Source organism: Microcebus murinus, chromosome 9 (assembly GCF_040939455.1).
Source record: "Microcebus murinus isolate Inina chromosome 9, M.murinus_Inina_mat1.0, whole genome shotgun sequence".
Classification (NCBI taxonomy): Eukaryota; Metazoa; Chordata; class Mammalia; order Primates; family Cheirogaleidae; genus Microcebus; species Microcebus murinus.
In genome coordinates, this window is record NC_134112.1 from 34,142,480 (window position 1) to 34,164,292 (window position 21,813).

General features: G+C 38.0%; 1 protein-coding gene across 2 annotated transcripts in view; it reads left to right on the forward strand.

The window, feature by feature from the left end:
- ANKMY2 (ankyrin repeat and MYND domain containing 2) overlaps positions 1-16,115 on the forward strand; it is a 37,209-nt gene extending 21,094 nt beyond the window's left edge. Inside the window, exons 5-11 of one of the 2 annotated variants that reach the window (XR_012921003.1) lie at positions 1,960-2,120; positions 7,017-7,231; positions 8,010-8,145; positions 10,117-10,245; positions 12,050-12,179; positions 13,641-14,499; positions 15,264-16,115. Coding sequence is in view for 1 of the 2 variants with exons in the window: in XM_012781029.3 (XP_012636483.1) it covers positions 1,960-2,120; positions 7,017-7,231; positions 8,010-8,145; positions 10,117-10,245; positions 12,050-12,179; positions 13,641-13,825 (956 nt within the window). In the remaining variant the exon portion in view is untranslated. Of the gene's footprint in view, positions 1-1,959; positions 2,121-7,016; positions 7,232-8,009; positions 8,146-10,116; positions 10,246-12,049; positions 12,180-13,640; positions 15,027-15,263 lie in introns of those variants that run through there. The other variant, XM_012781029.3, reaches the window with a different exon arrangement.
- Positions 16,116-21,813: the final 5,698 nt, after the last annotated feature.

A 21,813-nucleotide genomic window follows, 5' to 3' on the forward strand; every position in this document is an offset into this window, starting at 1 on the left:
TTGATGCTGTCATGTTCATAACCCACTTACTTTGGGAGATTTTTGTGGTCGAAGGTCATTTTTCTCTCTACTTGAAGATTCTGGAGGAAGAGGTGGTCATTGTCTAAATAAAGCACCTTGGCTCATTTCACATTTCTAATATAGACTGCTGTTTGACTTCTCAAGATGTATGTAATAGAGCTTCTGATAAAGAAAAAAAGGAAAGGAAGGAGAAAAGAAATACCTCCCTACTCCCCTAAGAAAGGAAGAAACTTGTATTTTGGTAATTAACAATATCACGGAGTACCAAAAGAGATACCATGATTGCTGCTAAATTCTCTTTTCACATCAGGGAAGTTTTCTTCTATCATTTGTTTAATTCCCCATCTATGTATTTTTTTCTCTTTGAGATTTCTATTATTTTTCATTATTAGATTTCCTAGATTTGTTCTTCAGATTTTATCTCTTCCATAATGATTCCTGACTCTGATTTTTTTCCCTGTTTTGAGATATTTCATCCACTTGATCTTCTACATTACTAGTTTAGTTCTCAGTAAGGACCAGGATTACCTCTTTCAATTTGCCTATTCATTTTTAAAATTTGAATCTTTCTGCAATTCTTGAAAGTCTATTTATATACTATAATTAAATCTGCTTGAGTGCTGTGGTGATGCTGGTGGTGGTTGTGATTGTTGTTATGGCGAATGTTGTCAATATACTCCCAACTCAAGAAGCCATCTGTTGGAGGCATGACGTAATCTTCAGAGGTGCTGGATCTCCTTGCGTTCTTTGCTGTGTACCTCCCGGGCAGTCAGGTAAAGCCGATAGGGTCATGGAGTGGTGGAAGAAAGGGCTATGTCTCTATACCTGTGGGGCCAGGTCAACCAACAAGCTGAGGCACAAGGAGAAACCTCTCCATTCCCAGGTTCCCTCAGGAACTCCCAGGAACAAACAGAAATCTCTGCCAGCCTTGAGTGCCAGGGTCCAGCCAGCCACAGTGCAATCCCCCTGGAGGTTACCTGCTGTCAGCAGATTCAAGCAGAAGCTCCGAGGATCACATACAAGTGGGCCGGAGCTATGCAGGCCACCCAGGGTGGACTACTTTCCAGGAGCCAGAGCCACAGTGTCTGGGTGCTCTTCCCATGACTTGCTGCCGCTGGTCCCTTGGCCTTCGGCAGGCAGAGAGGAAGAAGAAATGTCTCTTCTGGAGATCTCGAAAGAGCCTGCACCCTCCAGTGTGCCCTGCAGGTTCTGCCTATTTGCCCAGAGTGGCCACTTCCTTGTTCCAGAGAGAGAGTGGAGAGGGAGCTGGGGAGGGGGAGGCAACAGGAACATCCTTCCAGGTCACCAGCTTCGCCAGGGAAGGCTTTGCTTTGCTTTTGGTAGAACCATTTTTAATGCAAGAGGTGGCTTAGAGAAGTGGCTTTAGAGATCTATGAGAAGCCATGATGTGGATTGTAAGCTTATTAGAGCAAAAGCTTTTTCTCTAATTTGTTTCATAAAGAGGCCAATCTTTTCTCAAATTCAGGGGAAGGGGGGATTTTGCTTAATAATATTAATAATAATTATAATAATAAATATACTTAATATCAAGTAAATTTAAATATTGCATAAATACAACCAGATGTGATTAGAGAAGGGATGACCATCATTTGTGTAGGGGTAGAAGAAGACACATTTGAATGACAAGCAACTTTTATAAAATATTTAGTCAATTATAAGTTAGCAGTGTTTTTTTTTGTAATTTTTTTGTGGATTTTGTGTCTTTAAAAGATTATTTCTTGAATTTACAAGAAATGTTTATAAATGTTCTCTAAAGTGTTTTACCTCTCCTCCTCCTCTACTCTCCTTTCCTGAAAAATAAAGATACTGATGCATGTTTACTTAACAAGAAAGCAGCAATATAATTAATAAAAATCTAGATGACTTATTTTTAATAATAAAATTATAAATACAACTTTTCTATTTTTCAATTAAAAGGTCAACATGATTGTGTGACTATAATCAACAATTTCTTTCCTCGAGAGAGACTGGATTATTATACTAAACCCCAGGGACTGGATAAAGAGCCAAAACTGCCCCCAAAGTTGGCAGGCCCGCTGCACAAAATTATCACCACAACTAACCTTCATCCGGTCAAGGTAGTGTGCTGCTAATTGCATTTGCTTTTTATGTAAATATTGCTTCAGAGTTTGAACAGCTCTTACTATATGGGATCTTAATTGGCTTGGGCTGGGCTTTGTAGATACAGAGCTTGCTATGGGTTCTCTTGGGCCAACTGATTTGTTGAAAGAGCGCTCTCAGTGGAAGAGTGAGGGAAACAGACTGGAGCCGGAGGAAAAGGCGGGCCAAGAGGTGGGTTTGGCTGAAGCTTAGCTCCCACCATCCCACGGGAACTCTGGAGCATAAATGGCTCCAGACAGGCAAAGGAGTCCAGTTTTTGGAATCCATCAGGCTGTCCTTGGCTGGAGTCTGTCCCCAGAGGGAAAGGACAGCCTCTCAGATAGTACCAAGTGAGGTGGCTCTCTTTGAATGAGGACAGTTCTCTAGGAGACATGACCTTAGCAGCCCACACTCAGGGTACCTGGGCCCTGGTGCCAGGCCTGGTAAAGACGAGCTATGTGAGACACCAACAGCATCTATTGCATTCATTGTCTTTCTAGGAACTATTCTGAAATGTAATTAGGAGCACATTTTGAATGCAAGTAGCCATTTGATGCCTTTAAGTAGTATAATTCTTCCAGTAATTAGTCAAATCAAACAGATTATCAAACTTTGTAGAGACTGACACATAAATTCATATAGCTTAAACTAGGAAACTTCAAGAGTCATCGTGAACAATTTTCACCACTACTTTCTTCAGATTTATTTAACACAAACTTTTGTTATTATTTACAAAATGTTTTTAAAACTTCAATCGAAAGAAGTACAATTTCGTCAATGAATCATCGAAGAAATCTACATAGCTATACGTGTGCTACAGTGATGTCCTTTTTCAAATTTCAGTGGCTAGTATCTGTCTTCACTGTGTAAGATTTGACAGCATGTCAGAACTGTTTGGTGAGCAAGATAGTAAGTTGGGTCAAAAGTTGAGGATTTTCTTTAATACAAGGTGTTACTATCATATAGTAAAATAGGATTCCTTAGAAATCTGTTACAAAAGAAGAATTTATAGAATATGCTGAGCACCCTTGAAATAAGTAGACAGGGCCATGCATGGTGGCTCATGCCTGTAATCTCAGCACTTTGGGAGATTGAGGAGGGAGGATCACTGGAGGCCAGGAGATGGAGACCAGCCTGGGCAGCATAACAAGACTCATCTCCACAAAAATTAAAGAATATAGCCAGACTTGGTGGCACATGCCCATGGTCCTAGGTACTCAAGAGGCTGATCCAAGAGAATTGCTTTGCTAGAGCTCAAGATTTCAAGGCTACAAAAAGCTATGATTATACTACTATGCTCCAGCCTGGGTGACAGAATGAGACCCTGTCTCTAAAATAAATGAACAAGTAGATAGTTCTTATAAAATTATTCTTTTGAAGATTAATGTTCATTCAGGGCCAGGTGTGGTGGCTCACGCCTGTAATCCTAGCTTTCTGGGGGGCCAAGGCAGGAGAATTGCTTGAGTTTAGGAGTTCGAGACCAGCCTGAGCAAGAGCGAGATCCCGTCTCTACTAAAAATAGAAAGAAATTAATTGGCCAACTAAAAATATATAGAAAAAATTAGCCAGGCATGGTGGTACATGCCTATAGTCCCAGCTATTCAGGAGGCTGAGGCAGAAGGATTGCTTGAGCCCAGGAGTTTGAGGTTGCTGTGAGCTAGGCTGACGCCACGGCACTCTAGCCAGGGCATCAGAGTGAGACTCTGTCTCAAAAAAAACCAAAAACAAAAAAGCCCAAAAACATTCATTCAGAGATAAAAGATCCAAAATATATATAACCATATTATTTTATCGATGCATCCCATCGTTCTTGAGTCTTTGACTCTCACAAAACAAACAAAAAATACCTATTGTGTGGTGCTCCACTCAAATTAATTTTCTGGGCCTTTAAGAGAGATGACAAGTTGGTAGATGACTTTCCCAAAAGACAGAAAAGTAAAATCTGCAGTTTTTATTTTAGAAAGCTCAGGGTTTTTCTTAACATTCTGGAAGAACTGCTAGAAGTAGGCAAAAAAGGAATTCAGCTGTGAATTGCATGCTCATATTTCTAGTGAAGATTGCAGGGGACTTAGAATTTAACCTTTAAAAATATTTATTTTCTTCTGTGTTACTGGTTCTGTCTCCTTCAGCACTTGTGGGGAAGAGAGAACTGTGAGTAGCAGTGATTTCCTGTCTGTGGCACTGTCTCTCTTAGGCATGGGACAGGCAGTGATGGGGAGACAAGTGTTTTGTAGGGGTGCAGTATTTCTCAATGTGAAAAGTATGTGTTGTTTTCTAAGACCCTTGTTCTCTTCCTGCCTGAGCATTACGGGATACTCTGGTTTAGATTGATTTGGAGAAGTTTTCCTGTATTTTTCTGACCCATTGTCTTTTACATATACATTTCTACTCCTTTAGATTGCAGTAAGGGTTTGTGGAATAATTTTTGATGGAACCCAGTCTCTCCGGGTGAAGTATCTTAAGAATTATTCTACCTTCAGTTATCTTTAAAGGCATACATTTTGAGTAAATTGGATTAAGGGCATATTTATACAAGCAATAAATTGTAAAGGTATGGAATCTGAAATAGACTACATAAATTTTTTAGAGCACTTAGTCTTATAAAAAGAGACTAGTCTGTTACTATAGTACCTTCCTTCAGACTCGACCTTGATTTTTATAAGTTATAAACAATATTCACTTGAAACCCTTCCTTTTGTCCATACTTTGGATATAAAAAACTGCCCAGTTCTTCTTATTGTGGCCCATTTTTATTGTTCTACACCTTTTCAGGCTAGCATGGGTTTTCATACAGAGTGTTAAAAAAAGTAACCAAAAGCCGCTGTATAATGTCAAGCACCTTTTAAAATAAGCACAGATAACCCTCTTCTGGTTCAAAAAAGAAAAAGAAAATAAGCACAGAAATGTTCCCCAATGCACAACTCACTTTTTCATTACACAGCGCATCTAGCACAGCTACATTTGTGTCTCGGTTAAGTGGCTGCTATAGCAACAAAGATGTGTTTGTTTTCGAAAGGGACTTGGGAATTGTGCCGATGCCCAGAATATGAAAGTTATCTAGAAGAAAAACAAAAATCACAGAAAAAAATGGCAACAGAACACAGCAGGGTGTCTAAATGGACAGGAGGCAGATGTGCACAGAGCAATCTTGTCTTTGATTATTAATGTGATTTTCAAGCCCAGAATTGTAGATTTAGCAATTTTGAAAACTGAGATTTAAAAATAAAAAGAATTCCAAATTCCACTGCATAAACATACTTTCAGGTAGCAGTCCACTGGGAGATTCATCTAGTTTTTAATGCTGACAAGAATATATTTACTCTTCCTCAGTAATTAATAATAAGGATTTCCTTTCTGATATATTACTTCATAATGCTGCAGAGATTAAAGGAAGGAAACCAGTACAAATATTATTCTTTTGTGTGCAACTAGATAAATGTTTCAGTAATATGCTAATGCTGTAGTTATTTATCATTTTTCTTGGTATATATTTGTGCTGAAATAAGGTCTAATGTCTCCAAAGAAAAGATCATTAATCTGGATTCTATTTGATATTTTTTAAAAGAATTCTCACTTGTGAGTTTAATACTTTGATTTTAAATGCCGTATATAAAAATATTAATCAGATAACTTTAAATGATTATAGTTAGCAGAAGTCTAACAAGATGATTAATGAGTCTATTCTTTTCTGCCACAAATTAATTTTGATATATGTTTTGGTAGAGGGAGTTATCAGCAAATTTACCAAGAAGGATTCTGATTATACTTACTTCATTAAGTCTAACAATTCATTATTAAGTGACGGATTTTTAGTAAAATATTAGGATACATAAAAATCTAATAGTATCAAAAATAAGTGGAAATCTTGTTTAAATTTCACAAAGACATTCAATCTGTGTTAAATTTCCAAGTAGGAGGCTATGCATGGTTTTTATGTAAGCTAACAAATGATCTTTCTTCATGCCTAAAGAAAAAACTCTCATTCAGGATATTTACTTATTGTTCCCTGACATTTTTGATCCGTGGTACAGGGATTTTGCTGTAACACATGTGTTAGCAGGTACTGATTGACTCTCTCTGCTCTGTGCATGTAGTCGTGCCGTGTTACACACATGCTCGTATTACTGTCCCATGCAGACCCACTTCAAATAATCTACCCTATAATAAAGCCAATAAAAAAATACTTATTACACTGAATTTGAGCTTGATCTGTGCATACATGGGAAACGTGGGACTCATAATATGTAAGATTTGATAACTTTCTAATATTTCCCCCCTTAAAGCAATTTATAGTTTTCTCTTTTATCTATTCTCCTTGATTGAAAACATCTTCAGGAAAACTTCCATAGAGAAATGTAGCTAATTGGAAAGTAAAACACAGCTCATTTTTATATTACTCTTTAAAAAAAAATCTTATTTTCCTATAATTAATAAGAATTAGCAAGAATTTTAGTTCTGCTAGCCATGAAATTCTACAGCCAAGTAATGTTAACTAAAAGTAGTTATTGCTCAATGATTTAATTCTGTATATAAAGGTTGTACAAATATGCCATGTTTATCTTTTATAATAGTGCTTTTAACACAGGCAGTAAAACCATGTACTCCGAATGGCATGCTAATACCCTGGTTTAGCTAGGTGCAAGATCACATTTAACTTTGATATACTTCAAGAGAGTCCATGATATCAGAATTCTTCTGTTTTAGTTCTATAACTTTGATCAGGGGCAATTAGCATTCTAATTTGATTTAACATAGTAACTACATGATCCTAAGAAAGATTTTCTTTGGTAATCTTTTGAAATCATCCAAACGGACTATCCTATACGTGGAAGAGTCTCTCATGGAATTTCTAAGTTCACTGGAATTTCTTCTAGATCGTGATGCTTGTAAATGAGAATCCTCTGCTGACAGAAGAAACAGCCCTGAATAAATGCTACAAGGTGCTGGATTTGATTTGTGAGAAATGTATGAAGCAAAGAGACATGAATGAAGTACTGGCTATGAAAATGCATTACATCAGCTGTATCTTTCAGAAATGCATTAATTTCTTAAAAGATGGAGAGAATAAATTAGACACGCTGATCAAAAGGTACAGTTTTTACCATGTCACGAATAAAATACACTCAAGTGGATAATGTGTTATTGTATAAAGCCTCTTTGTGGGTTTTAAAAGTAAGCATTTAGGCAGCAATTGCTATTGTTGGGATCACATTTAGTCTGTAAGAAACTGGGAACAATATTATACTTACATTGAGTGATTATTCAGTTACGTACCCTTTACAGTGATGTTTTTGTGGTTATCGTTAATTTACAGATGAGGACTCTGAGGTTTGGAAAGGTTAAATAGCATGTGTAAGATCATGCAGCTAGAAAGTGGCCCAAGTGCAAATTGAGAGTAGGTATGTTATGCTGCAGATTGAAGCTCTGGGTTCATAATGGCACTCAGGACATCTCTGTTACTTCCTTGGGGAGCTGGGTGTTATCCTTGTTCTTCCACCAGCAGAGATCAAATTCTCTTGCAGCTTCACTGAGAAAAGGGAACTATGTCAGAAGGGTGTGACTCATGAGAGTTTTCATTCTTAGTTGAAATAACTGACACGGTAATGAGTAACTAGCTACTCCAATAACAGTGTTTAACATGTTTTATGATTAGGGGTCACCTTTGCATATTCATCTCAGGGCCCCAAACCTGATAAGGCCTGGCTTAACTTACAAGTTCAATAGCAATTTGAATTGAGTCCTTCTTCATGATTTAAAGAGACAATGAAAATCTTAAGTAACAAAAAGAAGCAACTAGAAGCTATTGAGTTCAGGAGGGAATGCTTGGTGATTCAACTCCAATTACTCATCAAAAAAATATCTTTCAGCTTGTTAAAAGGCCGACCTTCCGATGGCTTTCCAGTCTATCAAGAAAAGATCATTAGGGAAAGTATCCGAAAATTTCCTTACTGTGAAGCTACACTACTCCAGCAGCTGGTTCGAAGCATCGCTCCTGTTGAAATTGTAAGACTCTTCTTAACTAGGTTGACTCTGTTAGTAAGACCTAATTAAAGCCACGTATTATATTGTTAAAGGCAAATTTTCTTTAATATTTATTTTTATGATTTCAGAACATTTTCAGGAACAAAGGTAGAGATAAGTTTGTCTGCTAAATCTGTTTGTGTTTCTCCATTTTCCATCTCATGATCGTCTTCTTACATTTTTATAGTTCATAGTTTATGAAACAGTATTTCCTATGTTGGAATACATTACAGATGATTACAGTAGAAGCTGACATTTTAAATACCTCCATGAAAGCTGTAAAGGTGGGTACCCATCTGCTATGTAATACAGGCACACACATCCACTTGTGGCTGTGAGACTTACCAGTGCAGAGTCTGGTACTAGAGGAAGGTACTAATTGACCGTCTACGGTGATGTGTCCAGGCAGAGAGGATTTATCTGGATGAGCCATGGGAAGGCTTATCGGGGTTCCTGGTCACAATCTCAAAGTATGTCCAGCTTCCTAAAGTCCACCTTAATGCCTCTGATTAGAAATTTTCCATACTTAAAAAAGAAATCCATTTATACATCCCAGCGATGGAAAGTGAACTTTGTTGACTTTATTATCTGTTCTTTAAATTACTTACTACCATTTTGTCATATATTAAGTAGCATTTAATAAAGATACTTTCTGCCTTTTCTATTTTGAATAAGTTTCTGTTCTCCTTACCTATACCCATTTATGCTTTTTTACATTTCAAACAAGAAATTGATCCTGAGACCAGTCTCACTCATGGCTTCTTCCTTCCCTCTGTGACTTCTCAGTGCCTTCTCTAGGTGCGATATCATTGTGTGTGGAAAAGCAGGGTTAGAAGTGAGTTCCAAGTGTTCCTTTATACATGAAAACATAATTGTTTCACTGTCTGTTGAATACATCATACTCTGTTGATTTGCGTACCACACTGTTACCTGATCCAGTACTCCACCTTTGAGACTAAAGAATTATATAGATTTATACATATTCATCATAATAGTAAGTACCAGTAGTTCTCAAACTTTCAGTACGTCTTACCATTAACTGGGTTGTAGGTAATAATGCACGTACTGAGGTCACACCCTTAAAAATTCTAATTTGGAAGGTGTGGGGTAGTGGGATGGATCTGAATTTTTAACAAGTTCTATGATGTGCTTCTCCAGCATGTGTGCATGCCTGTAGTCCCAGCTACTCTGGAGGCTGAGGCAGGAGGATTGCTTGAGCCCAGGAGTTTGAGGTTGCTGTGAGCTATGATGACACCACTGTACTCTAGCCAGCTGATAGAGTAAGACTGCGTCTCAAAATGAAACAAAACAAACAAAAATATTTCATAAATCCTCTTTAACAACCCTTTCTAATTATCCAGAGCCCTATAGTAATAATTTTCACACTTTAGATTTTTCTTAATACTTTGATACAATCACATGTATGTTTCTTAAAGAGTTTGGAATGGTCCTATGATAAAGATGATAACTATTTGAATTGCAGACCAACAGCAAGTAAATGATTTTAAATGTATTGTTTTTAAAATAGTTACATTGTACCAAACTTTAAGAATTAAGATAGTTAAATATTTGTGATGTGCCCTATAATTGTCATACAGAATATTATCTTGATGTCAGTTCTCAGTAGAAAATTCACTCTGAGTCCATTGTCCTATATCTGAAATCACTGTGGGCTTACTGAATTACTCTAATTGAAAACAACTTTTATTCTCAAGTACAGCCATGTTTTTTCTCTTTAATTATTGAGATCTATGACTTACTTCCTCTATGCTTTGTATAGAAAACATTATACTTGAATGGATATTTGTCATTTTGTCATAAAGTCTGTGTAATCTCTAGCCTTAATGATTTCTTCCTTTTTGTGTCAACATTGTGCGATAGCGTTATTCATGGGGTGACATTTCTGTAGTCTTTCCATGGTGATTTCAGAGGGTTTTTTTCCTCCTCTTCTAGGGTTCTGATCCCACTGCATTCTCTGTACTGACCCAGGCCATCACTGGCCAGGTGGGTTTTGTGGATGTTGAATTTTGCACTACCTGTGGAGAAAAGGGAGCAAGTAAGAGATGCTCAGTATGCAAAATGGTAAGAATGGAGTTCTTTCAAGTTCATTGACTTCTGGTTTAGATTGCAGCCAAGCTGATGACTGAGTTTTAATATTCTATAAATATGACAGGTGACATTAGTTTTTTAATAAATTCTAGTACACGAAAATATTGCATCTAATACCTAAGTAGTTTGGGGAGAGAATTATAAAATGAACGTAGTTCTGTGTTGTATCTATTTCTGTCAAACTACCAGTCTTCCTCAGCTTCAGTGCCGTCCAACTCATAAAAAGAAAGGGTATGAATGAACGAATATGAGAAAATAGAGAAAGATTATCTATGGGAAAAGGAGACTGAGGCTGGTGCAGATACGAACACCAAGAATAGAATGATTCGTGGATATACAGTCTTAACTCTTCTGATGTTGACTTTAATGGCAATCTCTTCATCACCTCTTTCTTGTGAAACTACAACTTCCTTTTGACTGTCACCAGTTTTTAATCCCTATGAACTACACTGCCTCCTTCTGCCAGAATTATCTTCGTAAAGGGCGTATCTGATCGTGTTTTTCTCACATCCAGATATTACACACATGTGTCTGTACATTTATTTAATCCCATAGGTAATAGCAATTTCCTGTTGACTTTAAGGTTGAAGTTCTTCAGCATGTTTTATGAAACCCATTAAAATCTGCCATAACCTATTTCTCCAGCTTCATCTTCTTTCCTTACTTACTTCTGTGAACCTCAGTTTCCTTATATGTGACACGAAGCTAGAGTTGTCAGAATTAAATTAAGCTATGTATGTTGGTTAACTATTGATACTTATAAAAACACTCTAAAAGCCAGTGCTTACAACAATAATCATTTAGTCTTCCTCCCTCGTTTGTGGTTGGCTGGGCTTGGCTGTGGCAGTTGTGTTTTTTGTGTCTCTCATCCTCCTTGCACCAGCAGGCGAGGCTGAGCATGTTCTCATGGCAATGGCAGAGGTACAAATGGGCAAGTAGAAACACACAAGGCCTCTTTAGGCTTAGCCTTGAAATTGCCATGCTGTTCATACTGTTAGTCAAAACGAATCACATGGCCAAATCCAAAGTCAAGTCCCCTCCTCCTTAGTGCAAAGAACTAAAATCCCATGGGAAAGCAAATGAATGCAGGCATGAATTGGGGCCAGTAATACAATCTGTGACATCATCTATGTGGAAGGGCCTAGCACATGACTTTGTATAATAAAGTACTTAATAAGGTTCATTCCCATCTCTTTCCCTCTCTCACTGGCAAAAATATAAGCTCATTTACAAAAACATCTTGCTGTTCTTGAACATATCATTCACTTCCCTTGTGCATTTTTGTACAAGATATTCCCTCCACTTGGAAAGCTTCTTTGCCATTTCTCTGTCTACGCTGACGCCCCCAGCTAGAGTGAGTCACTGTTTCCTCTGTGTTCCCATCGCTCTGACATCCTGTGCTGTGTTATAAATCATGTTGGTAGGTGCCTGGCTCCCTCCTTTCTGCCTAATCCTGCCCTGTCTTGATGTTAGCTTCCTCTGGGACAACAGCTGTATCTTCTTTGTCATTATGCTGTACCAATTCTGGCACATAGAGGGTTTATATTAAGCTATTTGTTAGAGTTTTGGGTAGGCAGTTTGTTATATATCCATTATAGTTTGAAAGTGTCAGCTAGGAAGTACAAATTTAAAGCAATATACAGCCACACGTCATGGTTTTAAAATAGGGTATAGAAAACTGAACATTTTTACAGCATAGCTCTTGGTTTAATGTTGTAGTTGGGAAATCATGAAATCGCAGCTCTTGAAATGAAAATAAACCTACAATTGCTTTCAGGTAATATATTGCGATCAAACCTGCCAGAAAACACACTGGTTTGCACATAAGAAAATCTGTAAGAATCTGAAGGACATTTATGAGAAGCAACAATTGGAAGCTGCCAAAGAAAAGAGTCAAGAGGAGAACAGTACGTAATAAAACTCGAGCTCACTCTGCTTCTTAGCAGAGGGAGGAATGCTAGATAGTACTAACACAGGGCACGCTGGTACTGAATCTTCTCCCGGAACCATGAGAGCTTGGGGAAACCAATATAAGGGTTACACTTAAACACAAATGTGTCCCTTTCTTGAGTCCTTGGGATAATGCATAAAATATAGCCAACCTACACATCACTGGAAAACAGAGACATGGAATTCTGAGACATGTAGTTTTATTGCACATTCTAACTTAGGAGACTGCCCTGGAACAATGAGACTCTTAATGAGTATTCATTTGTATGCTGCTCATGAAGGATTTTAAGGTCTTTGAATAGGGAAATAATTAAATTCCCCCTAATGACTACCAAAAGATTTTAAGGTTGGAAGCCTTTAAATTTCTTAATTAAATTTCAAAACTACACATGCAACTACAGAATATACTTATAAATTACAGATTAAACTGCAGATAGAATATACAGATTAAATTTCAGCAAGTGTCAGAACAGCAAGTTTCATATTATTTTTCTCCCCATTCTGTGTGAGGTTATGTGACTCATTTTCATCAGAAATAGTGAGGGGCTTCAGCCTGATTCTCAAGTTGGAGAGAAGAACCATCCCCACCCACTTCCCCACCCCAGAGCATATATCATATATTCTGGGGGAGTGTACATAGATTGAAAAAGTTATCTGGATGGCTCTTATACTAGACGCTTCTGCCTGCACCCCTCCAGGGGCCATGTCTCCTTTACCACTTGGTTGAGAAACATGCTTAGTGGGATGAAATGATTATATTCTAAATCAAAATTAAACCATTTGTCATTAAGAGAATAGTCAGGCTTTCTGATTGCCATGCCTCCTCCTGTTTTCTGGACCACACTTTTTTATTCTATATGCTGAGGACAGAGAATAACAATTGTTCGTGTACTAACAAACCACTGTGGGAGATGAAGATTGCTCGTAGGATTGGGAACTCCCAGTTGTGAAGCGTGAGCCACGTGCCCAACACTATTCTAAATGTTGCAGACCCCTTTCTTGTTCACAAATGTGGGGTAGCCTTTATTACCCCTATTTTATAGATAAGGGAAACAACCACAATTAGGCAGTTACCTACCCAGGGACATCAGGCTAAGAAATAGGAAAGCTGAATTCGAATGCAGGTTTTGTCAAATCCCAAACAACAGTCCTGATTTAGAGATCAGTCTTTGGAAGCAGAGGCCTGACTTCAAATGCTGATTCTGCCGTTTTGCTAGCTGTGAAACTTGGAGCAAGTTACCAAACCCCTCTCTTCTCGGTTTCCCCATTTATAAAATACTGAGAGTAATGACAGTAGAGATAATAACGTACCTCATGTAGTTGGTATGAGGATTAAATAAATTAATACATGTAAAGCATTTACAAGCATGTTGGCCACATGGAACAAAATCACCGTGTTGTTTTTTTTTTAAAATCAGATGTCAAACTCGATGTCAATTCTAATTGCGTTAATGAAGAGCAGCCAGAGGCTGAAGCGGGTATCTCCCGAGAGGATTCCAATCCTAAAGATGCTGTGGAAGAAGAGAAAGAATGTCTTCAAAGTGAGGCTGGGTTGGAAGGCTTACAGGATACTCCCACAGGTCCGCAGGTATCTGAAGAATAAAAGCCATAGCCCGTGCCAGCATGGATGGTCCTCACCCAGGCAGGTAGCTGGAAAACTCACGTGAATGTATCCTCATTGCCTCGTGACACCTGCATGACACCATGGCAGGATTCCACGTGTCATTGAATAGATGTTTACAGGCAAAGCTCTGTCTACTCTCCCCTAATTTCTTATTGATTTCTGTTCTGTAATTGAACAGATATTCCTATAGAGATTTGTCTCTTTCAAAATCTGGGAAAAAACATTTCTATTCCCTTTCTGAGGCTGGCTCCCCAGCAGGTGTTCTCAAAGGAAAACACATCCCTTTAAAGAAGAAATATAAGCTTTAGGGAACAAAGGGACAAGTGGAAAAGGTAGGGATGAGAGAGATTTTTCAGGAAAGAAAAATTTTATAACCACAGGGATGGGTAGTTAGGAAAATCGTAACTTATATGTAAATAAAATACATATAAATAGCATTTGCAGTAGTAAAGTTCTGCTTATTAAGATGCAGTAAAATGAAGAAAAGCTATATGTCAAAGGATCTCTGCCATAGTTCAGCTAATTGTAGTTTTATATAGAAATGATCTTAAGCAGTTTGAACTTTGTGTAGTTCCCACAGTGATGGTTGTATTTGCACCTTCAGAAATGTCCAGTCCCTCAGAAGGAACTAAGGCAGGGGTCCCCAACCTATGGTGAGTTGTATAATTATTTCATTTTATATTATAATGTAATAATAATAGAAATAAATTGCACAATAAATGTAATGTGCTTGAATCATCCCAAGACCATGCCTCCTCCTGCCACCCCTGGTCCTTGGAAATAAAGTCTTCCATGAAAATGGTCCCTGGTGCCAAAAAGGTTGGGGACCACTGAACTAAGGCATACCCAGGCTTATCTCAGCATGCACATTAAAAAAAGATAACTTCCTGAAATTTTTAGTTAAATAATGGCTAAATATACTGGGTACACAATTACTGTAAAACTAATTCATGTGCCATACTCCACCTGAAAGGCTGACTTTTATCTTCCTGTAAGCTTTTCATGGGGCTCTTCCTGTCCAGACACTGATTTATAGCTGTCATTTAGAGAATGTCCTGGCATCAGTTTTTAGCGTATGTGATATTTAAACAGAGCTAAACAGTGACATCTGAAGGTATTCCTGCATTTCAAGGTTTCTTGTATTGATTTTAAAATAAATTGTGCCTATGAATATACACAACTCATCTTGTTTCATAATTTGTTGTTGTTGCGGGTGGCAAATGTTAGAGAAATATTAGAAAAATTTAACAAATAGTAGGGAACTTGGCAAATACTGGAGAACAAAGTAATAATTATTTTAATATGTATAACTGCAGATGAAAATGATTAGAATTCTCACCTCACTTTGCTGATGAAATGCTTGTACCGTGTTGATTCTCATCTTCCTTACGCTCCGTTACTTTTCTCCCCGTGCTAGTGCACACCCTCCTCACACGCCCTGTATCCCGCTGCTCAGAATGACTTCACATGAGGGAACTCAATGTTCAGGGTTAACTACACACTGAGGAACACTACACACTGAGGAACACTTACTTATCTTCAGGTAATAAAAGAGCCCTCCCAGGGGTCCCTCTCCCACTGACTTGCTTTCTGTGTGAGCTCCTTGCTTTGTCGTGATTTTGTGTGCGTGTTTATGTTATCAGCATTCTCCTCCTTTTCCTCACCCCACTGTCTGCCACACACTGTGCTGTGGTCTGGTAAGAGAACATGGCCTCTGCCTTTGGATACCACAGCGCGTTGTGAAAAAAGCACAAGGAAATAGGAAAATAAAAAGATGTGACAATGTAGAGGTAATTTTCTCCTTCATTGAAACGGATTGCTGGGTGAATCAGAATTTAACAGATGTAGTTGGCATAAATAGGAACTTTAAAATTGGCCAAAGGAATTCAGGCATAAGCCATATCAATATCAAATTATTTTTAAATTATTAAATTTTTTTTTTCTTTTTTCTTTTTCTTTTTTTGAAGCAGAGTCTGGCTCTCTTGCTTGGGCAAGAGTGCTGTGGCATCAGCCTAGCTCACAGCAACCTCAAACTCCTGGGCAGAGGGGATTATCCTGCCCCAGCCTCCCAAGTAGCTGGGACTACAGGGATGCACCACAATGCCCGGCTAGTTTTTTCTATATATTTTTAGTTGACCAATTAATTTATTTCTATTTTTAGTAGAGAGGGGGTCTCATTCTTGCTCAGGCTGTTCTCAAACTCCTGACCTTGAGTGATCCTCCTATCTCAGCTTCCCAGAGTGCTAGGATTACAGGCATGAGCCACTGTGCTCGGCCTTTTTTTTTTTTTTTTTTGAGACAGAGTCTTGCTCTGTCACCCCAGCTAGAGTACAGTGGTGTTATTATAGCTCACTGTAACCTCAAACTTTTGGGCTTAAGAGATCCTCCTGCCTCAGCCTCCTAAGTAGCTGGGACTACGGATGTGGGCCACCATGCCTGGCTTGGGCCATCATGCCTGGCTAATTTTTCTTTCTTTCTTATTTTTTTTTTTTCATAGAGGTGAGGTTTTACTGTCTTGCTCAGGTTGGTCTTGAACTCCTGGGCTCAAGTGATCCTCCTGCCTCAGCCTCCCTAGCAGCTGGGATTACAGGCACACACCACCACGCTGGACAGATTGTTCTATTTTTTGGTAAAGACAGGGACTCACTCTTGCTCAGGCTGGTTTCAAATTCCTGAGCTCAAGCAATCCTCCCTCCCGCCTTGGTCTCCCAGCGTGCTAGGATTACAGACATGAGCCACCTCACCCGGCCAATATCAAATTTTTTCTCAGATTTAAAGGAAGGGCTGGTCAGAAAAATGGGATTTAGGAGAAAATGGAGTTAATTCTGATGATAATCCCTTGCTTTGTCACAAATTATCTAAAACAGATATCCATTATAATACCACCAAATCTGGTTATTCTTTTTTTCCATATTGAATTATTTGCAATACACTGCCCCCAAAAAACCTTTACTCAAACAATAATAAGACCTAAAGAATTTAGAATAATCCTATTAATACTATTCCAATACTCCTCGTACCTAGAACTGATGTAATGCAATATTAAATTGGTCAATGGATTCATTTAAAAAATTGAATTCTGCTTTTTGATTCAATAGGTAACATCGAAAGTGACTCCATTTCTTAAAGTTATCTTGTTTAACATTCACTATAACCCTATGAATTAGACTTTATGTTTATCCCATAGCACAGATGAGGAAGTTGAAGTTTAAAGAAGTTACCTAATTTATCCAAAAGTGTGGAGCTGGTGGTTAATGATGTCTGCAGTTTTAACTGCGGCACATATTTTACACTCTTCATATGTTAACTTCACTGTAGTAGCTCCACGGGCAGAAGGTCATGGAGCACTGAGGACAAACCATTATTTTCCAGGATGTAGCAGATAATTCTCTAGGCCCTTACAAAGATCAGTGATTTTTCTCATCCTTCATATATGAATTTTCTTCGAGCTTTAATAGTATTGAGTATTACACTTTGTAGAAATTCTTACAGCGGATATTCTTGTAACGTTTTTATCTTGTCAGGATCCTGTCTCCCCTGATTTTGCAGCAAATTAGTGGCCTTTTTGAGTGGGAACTATGGCTCTTGTGTCTTTATGGTTGCTGTGAATAGCAATCTGCCTCCTTAGCCACAACTAGGCCAATCAGAGCATTTCTCAGAGATTTTCATTCTGAAGTTGAAGATGAGAGGCTTCTGTTTATTTTGTTTGTTTACTTTTTCCTTTCTTGGGACAATAATAAATTACAAGGATCCATCTCCAAAGCTGTCTGAGGCCACAGCTCCTAACATGTGGATCTGCCTGAGAGAATGCACCTATTAAAGAGACCAAAGGGAGGGAGAGAACACTGTTTGAGCTGAAACCATGTTTTTAAATTGTGATCATAATTTATATAGAATAAATCAGGCGGCTACATAATTGACCAATTCAGGGCAATGTAGCTAGCTAATTTGTACACTCACACAAAACCAGTTTATCTCATGATTGTAAGTGGAAGAGTCAAATGTGAAAAAAATAAATGACCAATCCCAGAAGAAACCATGAGAGAATTCTTTAAGATCTTAGCTTGAAGGCGATCTTCAAAAACTCAGAAGCCACACAAGGAAACAAATTCAGATGTATTTAAAAAATAATCTGAACACTTTTGCTTCTGGGAAGATGGAATAGACAGTTTTCCCTATTCCTCCCACTAAGTCACCTTAAAACCCCTGAACATTGCATTTTTAATGAATATTAGAAGACTCTGAAAGATGGAGGGAAGAAGGTAGACTGACTGAGGACCCAGGGATCCAGGCAACAACTGTCAGGGCTTTCTTTCCATCTCACATATCCCAGACTTGGAGCTGAAGAAGCCAGCAACATGGAAACACCAACAGCTACAGACTAAAAAAAAAAAAGGCTGGGCGTGGTGGCTCACACCTGTAATCCTAGCACTCTGGGAGGCTGAGGCGGGAGGATTGCTCAAGGTCAGGAGTTTGAAACCACCCTGAGCAAGAGCGAGACCCCCGTCTCTACTAAAAAAAAAAATAGAAAGAAATGAATTGGCCGACTAAAAATATATAGAAAAAATTAGCCAGGCATGGTGGCACATGCCTCTATCCCAACTATTCAGGAAGCTGAGGCAGAAGGATTGCTTGAGTCCGGGAGTTTGAGGTTGCTGTGAGCTAGGCTGATGCCATGGCACTCCCTCTAGCCTGGTCAACACAGTGAGACTCTGTCTCAAAAAAAGAAAAATATAATTTTTGGACCTTATATAAGGTCCAAAAAGCAGGTAAAATTAGATAACACTTTTTAGGTTTGCTTGCATAGAAGGTTAAATCATAAACTAAATCAAGGACCCAGTGACCTTGAAAATCAGCATATAACTTGGCGTGGAATGAGAAGATTGTGATTTTTGCAGCTCCACGGGAGCCTCTGGGATGCTGGCAATGTCCTGGATGTTCTCTGGGCAGTGGTTACACCTGGGTTCATTTTGTTGCTAAATATACATATTATATACGTTCTCTCTCTCTCTTTCCTGCTTTCTCTTTCTCTACATGTAACACTTCTCTGTACCCCAATCATTACAATAAAACAGTTAGAAATTAACAAGAATATAATCCTATTTCATCTTATTATTTCTACATGTTTTTTCTTCTGTGTTTATGTAATTGTAGAGATGTTAAGCACCTTTTCCTGTGCTTATTGGTCATCCATATGCCTCCTTCCTTGAGATGTCTTCATTAAAATGTTAAAATACCTTATTATTTTTTCAATTGAGTTATCTTCTTACTATGGAGTGGTAAAGGAAGGTGTTTTATATATTCAGAACACTACTTTCTTGTCAAATGTATGTGTATTTCAAGTATTTTCTTCCGGTCTGTAGCTTTCTCATTTTTAAAAATCTTGACTTTAGAATTGAGTAATATTCCATTGTAAACATATACCAAATTTTAATAATCCACTCATGAATTGATGGCCACTTAGGTTGTTTCCACATCTTTGCAGTGGTGAATTGTGCTGCCATAAACATTCGGGTACAGATGTCTTTATTATAGAATGTCTTATTGCTCTTTTGTGTAGATGCTTAATAATGCTATTGCTGGAAGGGAAGGGCATACTTCTAACCCTTGCTAGGGAGAGGCAAAGATATAAAATGCAACGAAAATGTTTGTACTCTCATATTTTCTTGAAAAAAAGAGTAAATACATAAAAACAAATCTTGACTATTTATAAGAGCAAAAGTTTCTACTTTTGATAAAGTTCAATTTACCAGTTTTTTTTCATGATTTTTTGTGTCCTTTAAAAAAATCTTTATGTATTGTACATTTAGAAAGATTTCCTCCTATGCTTTATCCTGGAAGTTTTATTGTTTTAGGCTTTATGAATAGGCCTATGATCCAATTTGAGTAATTTTTGAATATGGTGTAATGATAAAGTTTCATTTTTTTCCGTGCTAATACCTGATTGTTCCAGCAGTGTTTGTTAAAGAGTCTATCATGTTATCATTAAATTACTTCTGTACCTTTGTTGGGGCGGGGAGGAAGTCCCAACGAAAACCTGCCAGTCTGCTAGCCTGCCATGTGGATTTCGAACTCAAGATAACAACATCAACTCATACCTGAATTTCCAAGCTACCACCTTGCCCTACAAACTTTGAACTCACCAGACCCTACAACCAATTCCTTAAAATAAATCCCTCTGTATCCATGCATATATCCTGTTAACTCTGTTTTTCTAAAGAACCCTGACTAATATGCCAAGTATCTTAGTTCGGGATGCTATAACAAATTTTCATAGACACGATGGCTTAAACAACAAATATTTTATTGTCATAGTTCTAGAAACTGGAAATGAAGATTAGGGTGCCAGCAGGACTGAGTTTTTGGTGAGCACCCTCTCCCTGGTGTAGCGGGCGCATTGCTGTGTCTTCACTTGGAAGGAGGGAGGGCTAGCTCTCTGGCCTCTTAAGAGGACTAATCCCATTCATGAGAGCTCTATCCTCATGACCTAATTACTTCCCAAAGGCTCCACCTCTAAATACCATCACTTTGGGATTAGATTTCAGCATATGAATTTTGAGGGGACACAAACATTCAGTCTATATCACCAAGCTCCTAAGGGGCACAGCTGCCCTTGGTATAAGAATAACAGTAATAACTGATACATATTTAGTATTAACATTAAGAAAGCCACTCGATCTAGCACTTTACATACACTGTCTAACTAATCTTTGAGATTCTATGAGGTAATTACTATTATTATTTTAAATAAGAAGAATTTAAAGCCTGGAGAGGTTAACTAATTTTGCAGGTAACATAACTAGTAAGTATAAAAGCTAAGCCATCTCTAATTCCAGAGCTCCAGCTTTTAGCCACAACTCTCTGTAGATCTATATATCAGTATTTTCTGTTTCCTTGTCTTGAGACTTCCCAGTGGATCCTGAAATAAATGCGCTTTCACTTGAGCCAGTTTTAATGGGTCTCTGTTATTTAAAGCATACTGTCTCAATCATAATGTGTTCCATTTTGGTAAAGTTTTAGGTAACTTAAGGATCATGTCTTCTATTTTGTGTTTCTCCCCAAACGGTATATCATACAAGGTTTTTTTAATCACAACTACTCATTTACCCTTCATTATTAAATAAAAAATATCCAGTGTTAAGGAAAGCATTTTAAAGTAAATCTTTTCTTCATGCAGGTAAGACATATTTCCATTAATTCTCTAAAAATAAGATTAAGTAAAATTTGTCAGACATTTTTCAATGGGAGCAAATTTTTCATTCTTTTCAGTGATTGTGAAAAAACAAAATATAAAACAAAGACTATTCTCTTATTATTCTTTTAGTGATTAACCTATAGATTACAATATACCATCCTTAACTTACTGCAATGTATTTAATTAAAAATTAATACTACTTATGCAACTATGGATCACCTTAAACCTGATCCTAAATATACTATTTCCATCACGAAATGGATAGTTGCCACCCAATGTTATTGTTTGGTAGGCCTGATGGTACTCAGCTCATCATGAGTAGCTTTGACCGAACAGCTACCTGATCAATGGGCAGGCTCTCAGAACTAAGGCTGATGCAGTAGTATGCCTAGAACTGCTATTTAAACAGTGACTAGTTCTCCATTGCAGATGATGTGGCCTTGCTGAAGAACCCTTGGAAACTGCACTGTGACTCTTCTCTTAAAAGCTTGCTGGAGATTCCACAAAGAACCATGGATTATGCTGGGTGGTTGTGTTAGTTACCTATTGCTGTATAACAAATTATGCCCAAATTTATCAGCTTGAAACCTCAGTAAGCATGATCTCATACAGTTTCTGTAGTCCAGAAATCCAGAAGCAGCTTAACTGGGTGGCTCTGGTTTGGGGTTTCACTGGCTTGATTGAAGCACTCAGCCAGGGCTGTGGTCATCTGAAGGTTTAACTGGGTCTGGAGTATCTGCTTACATGGCTGTTAGCTGAAGGCCTTGTTCCT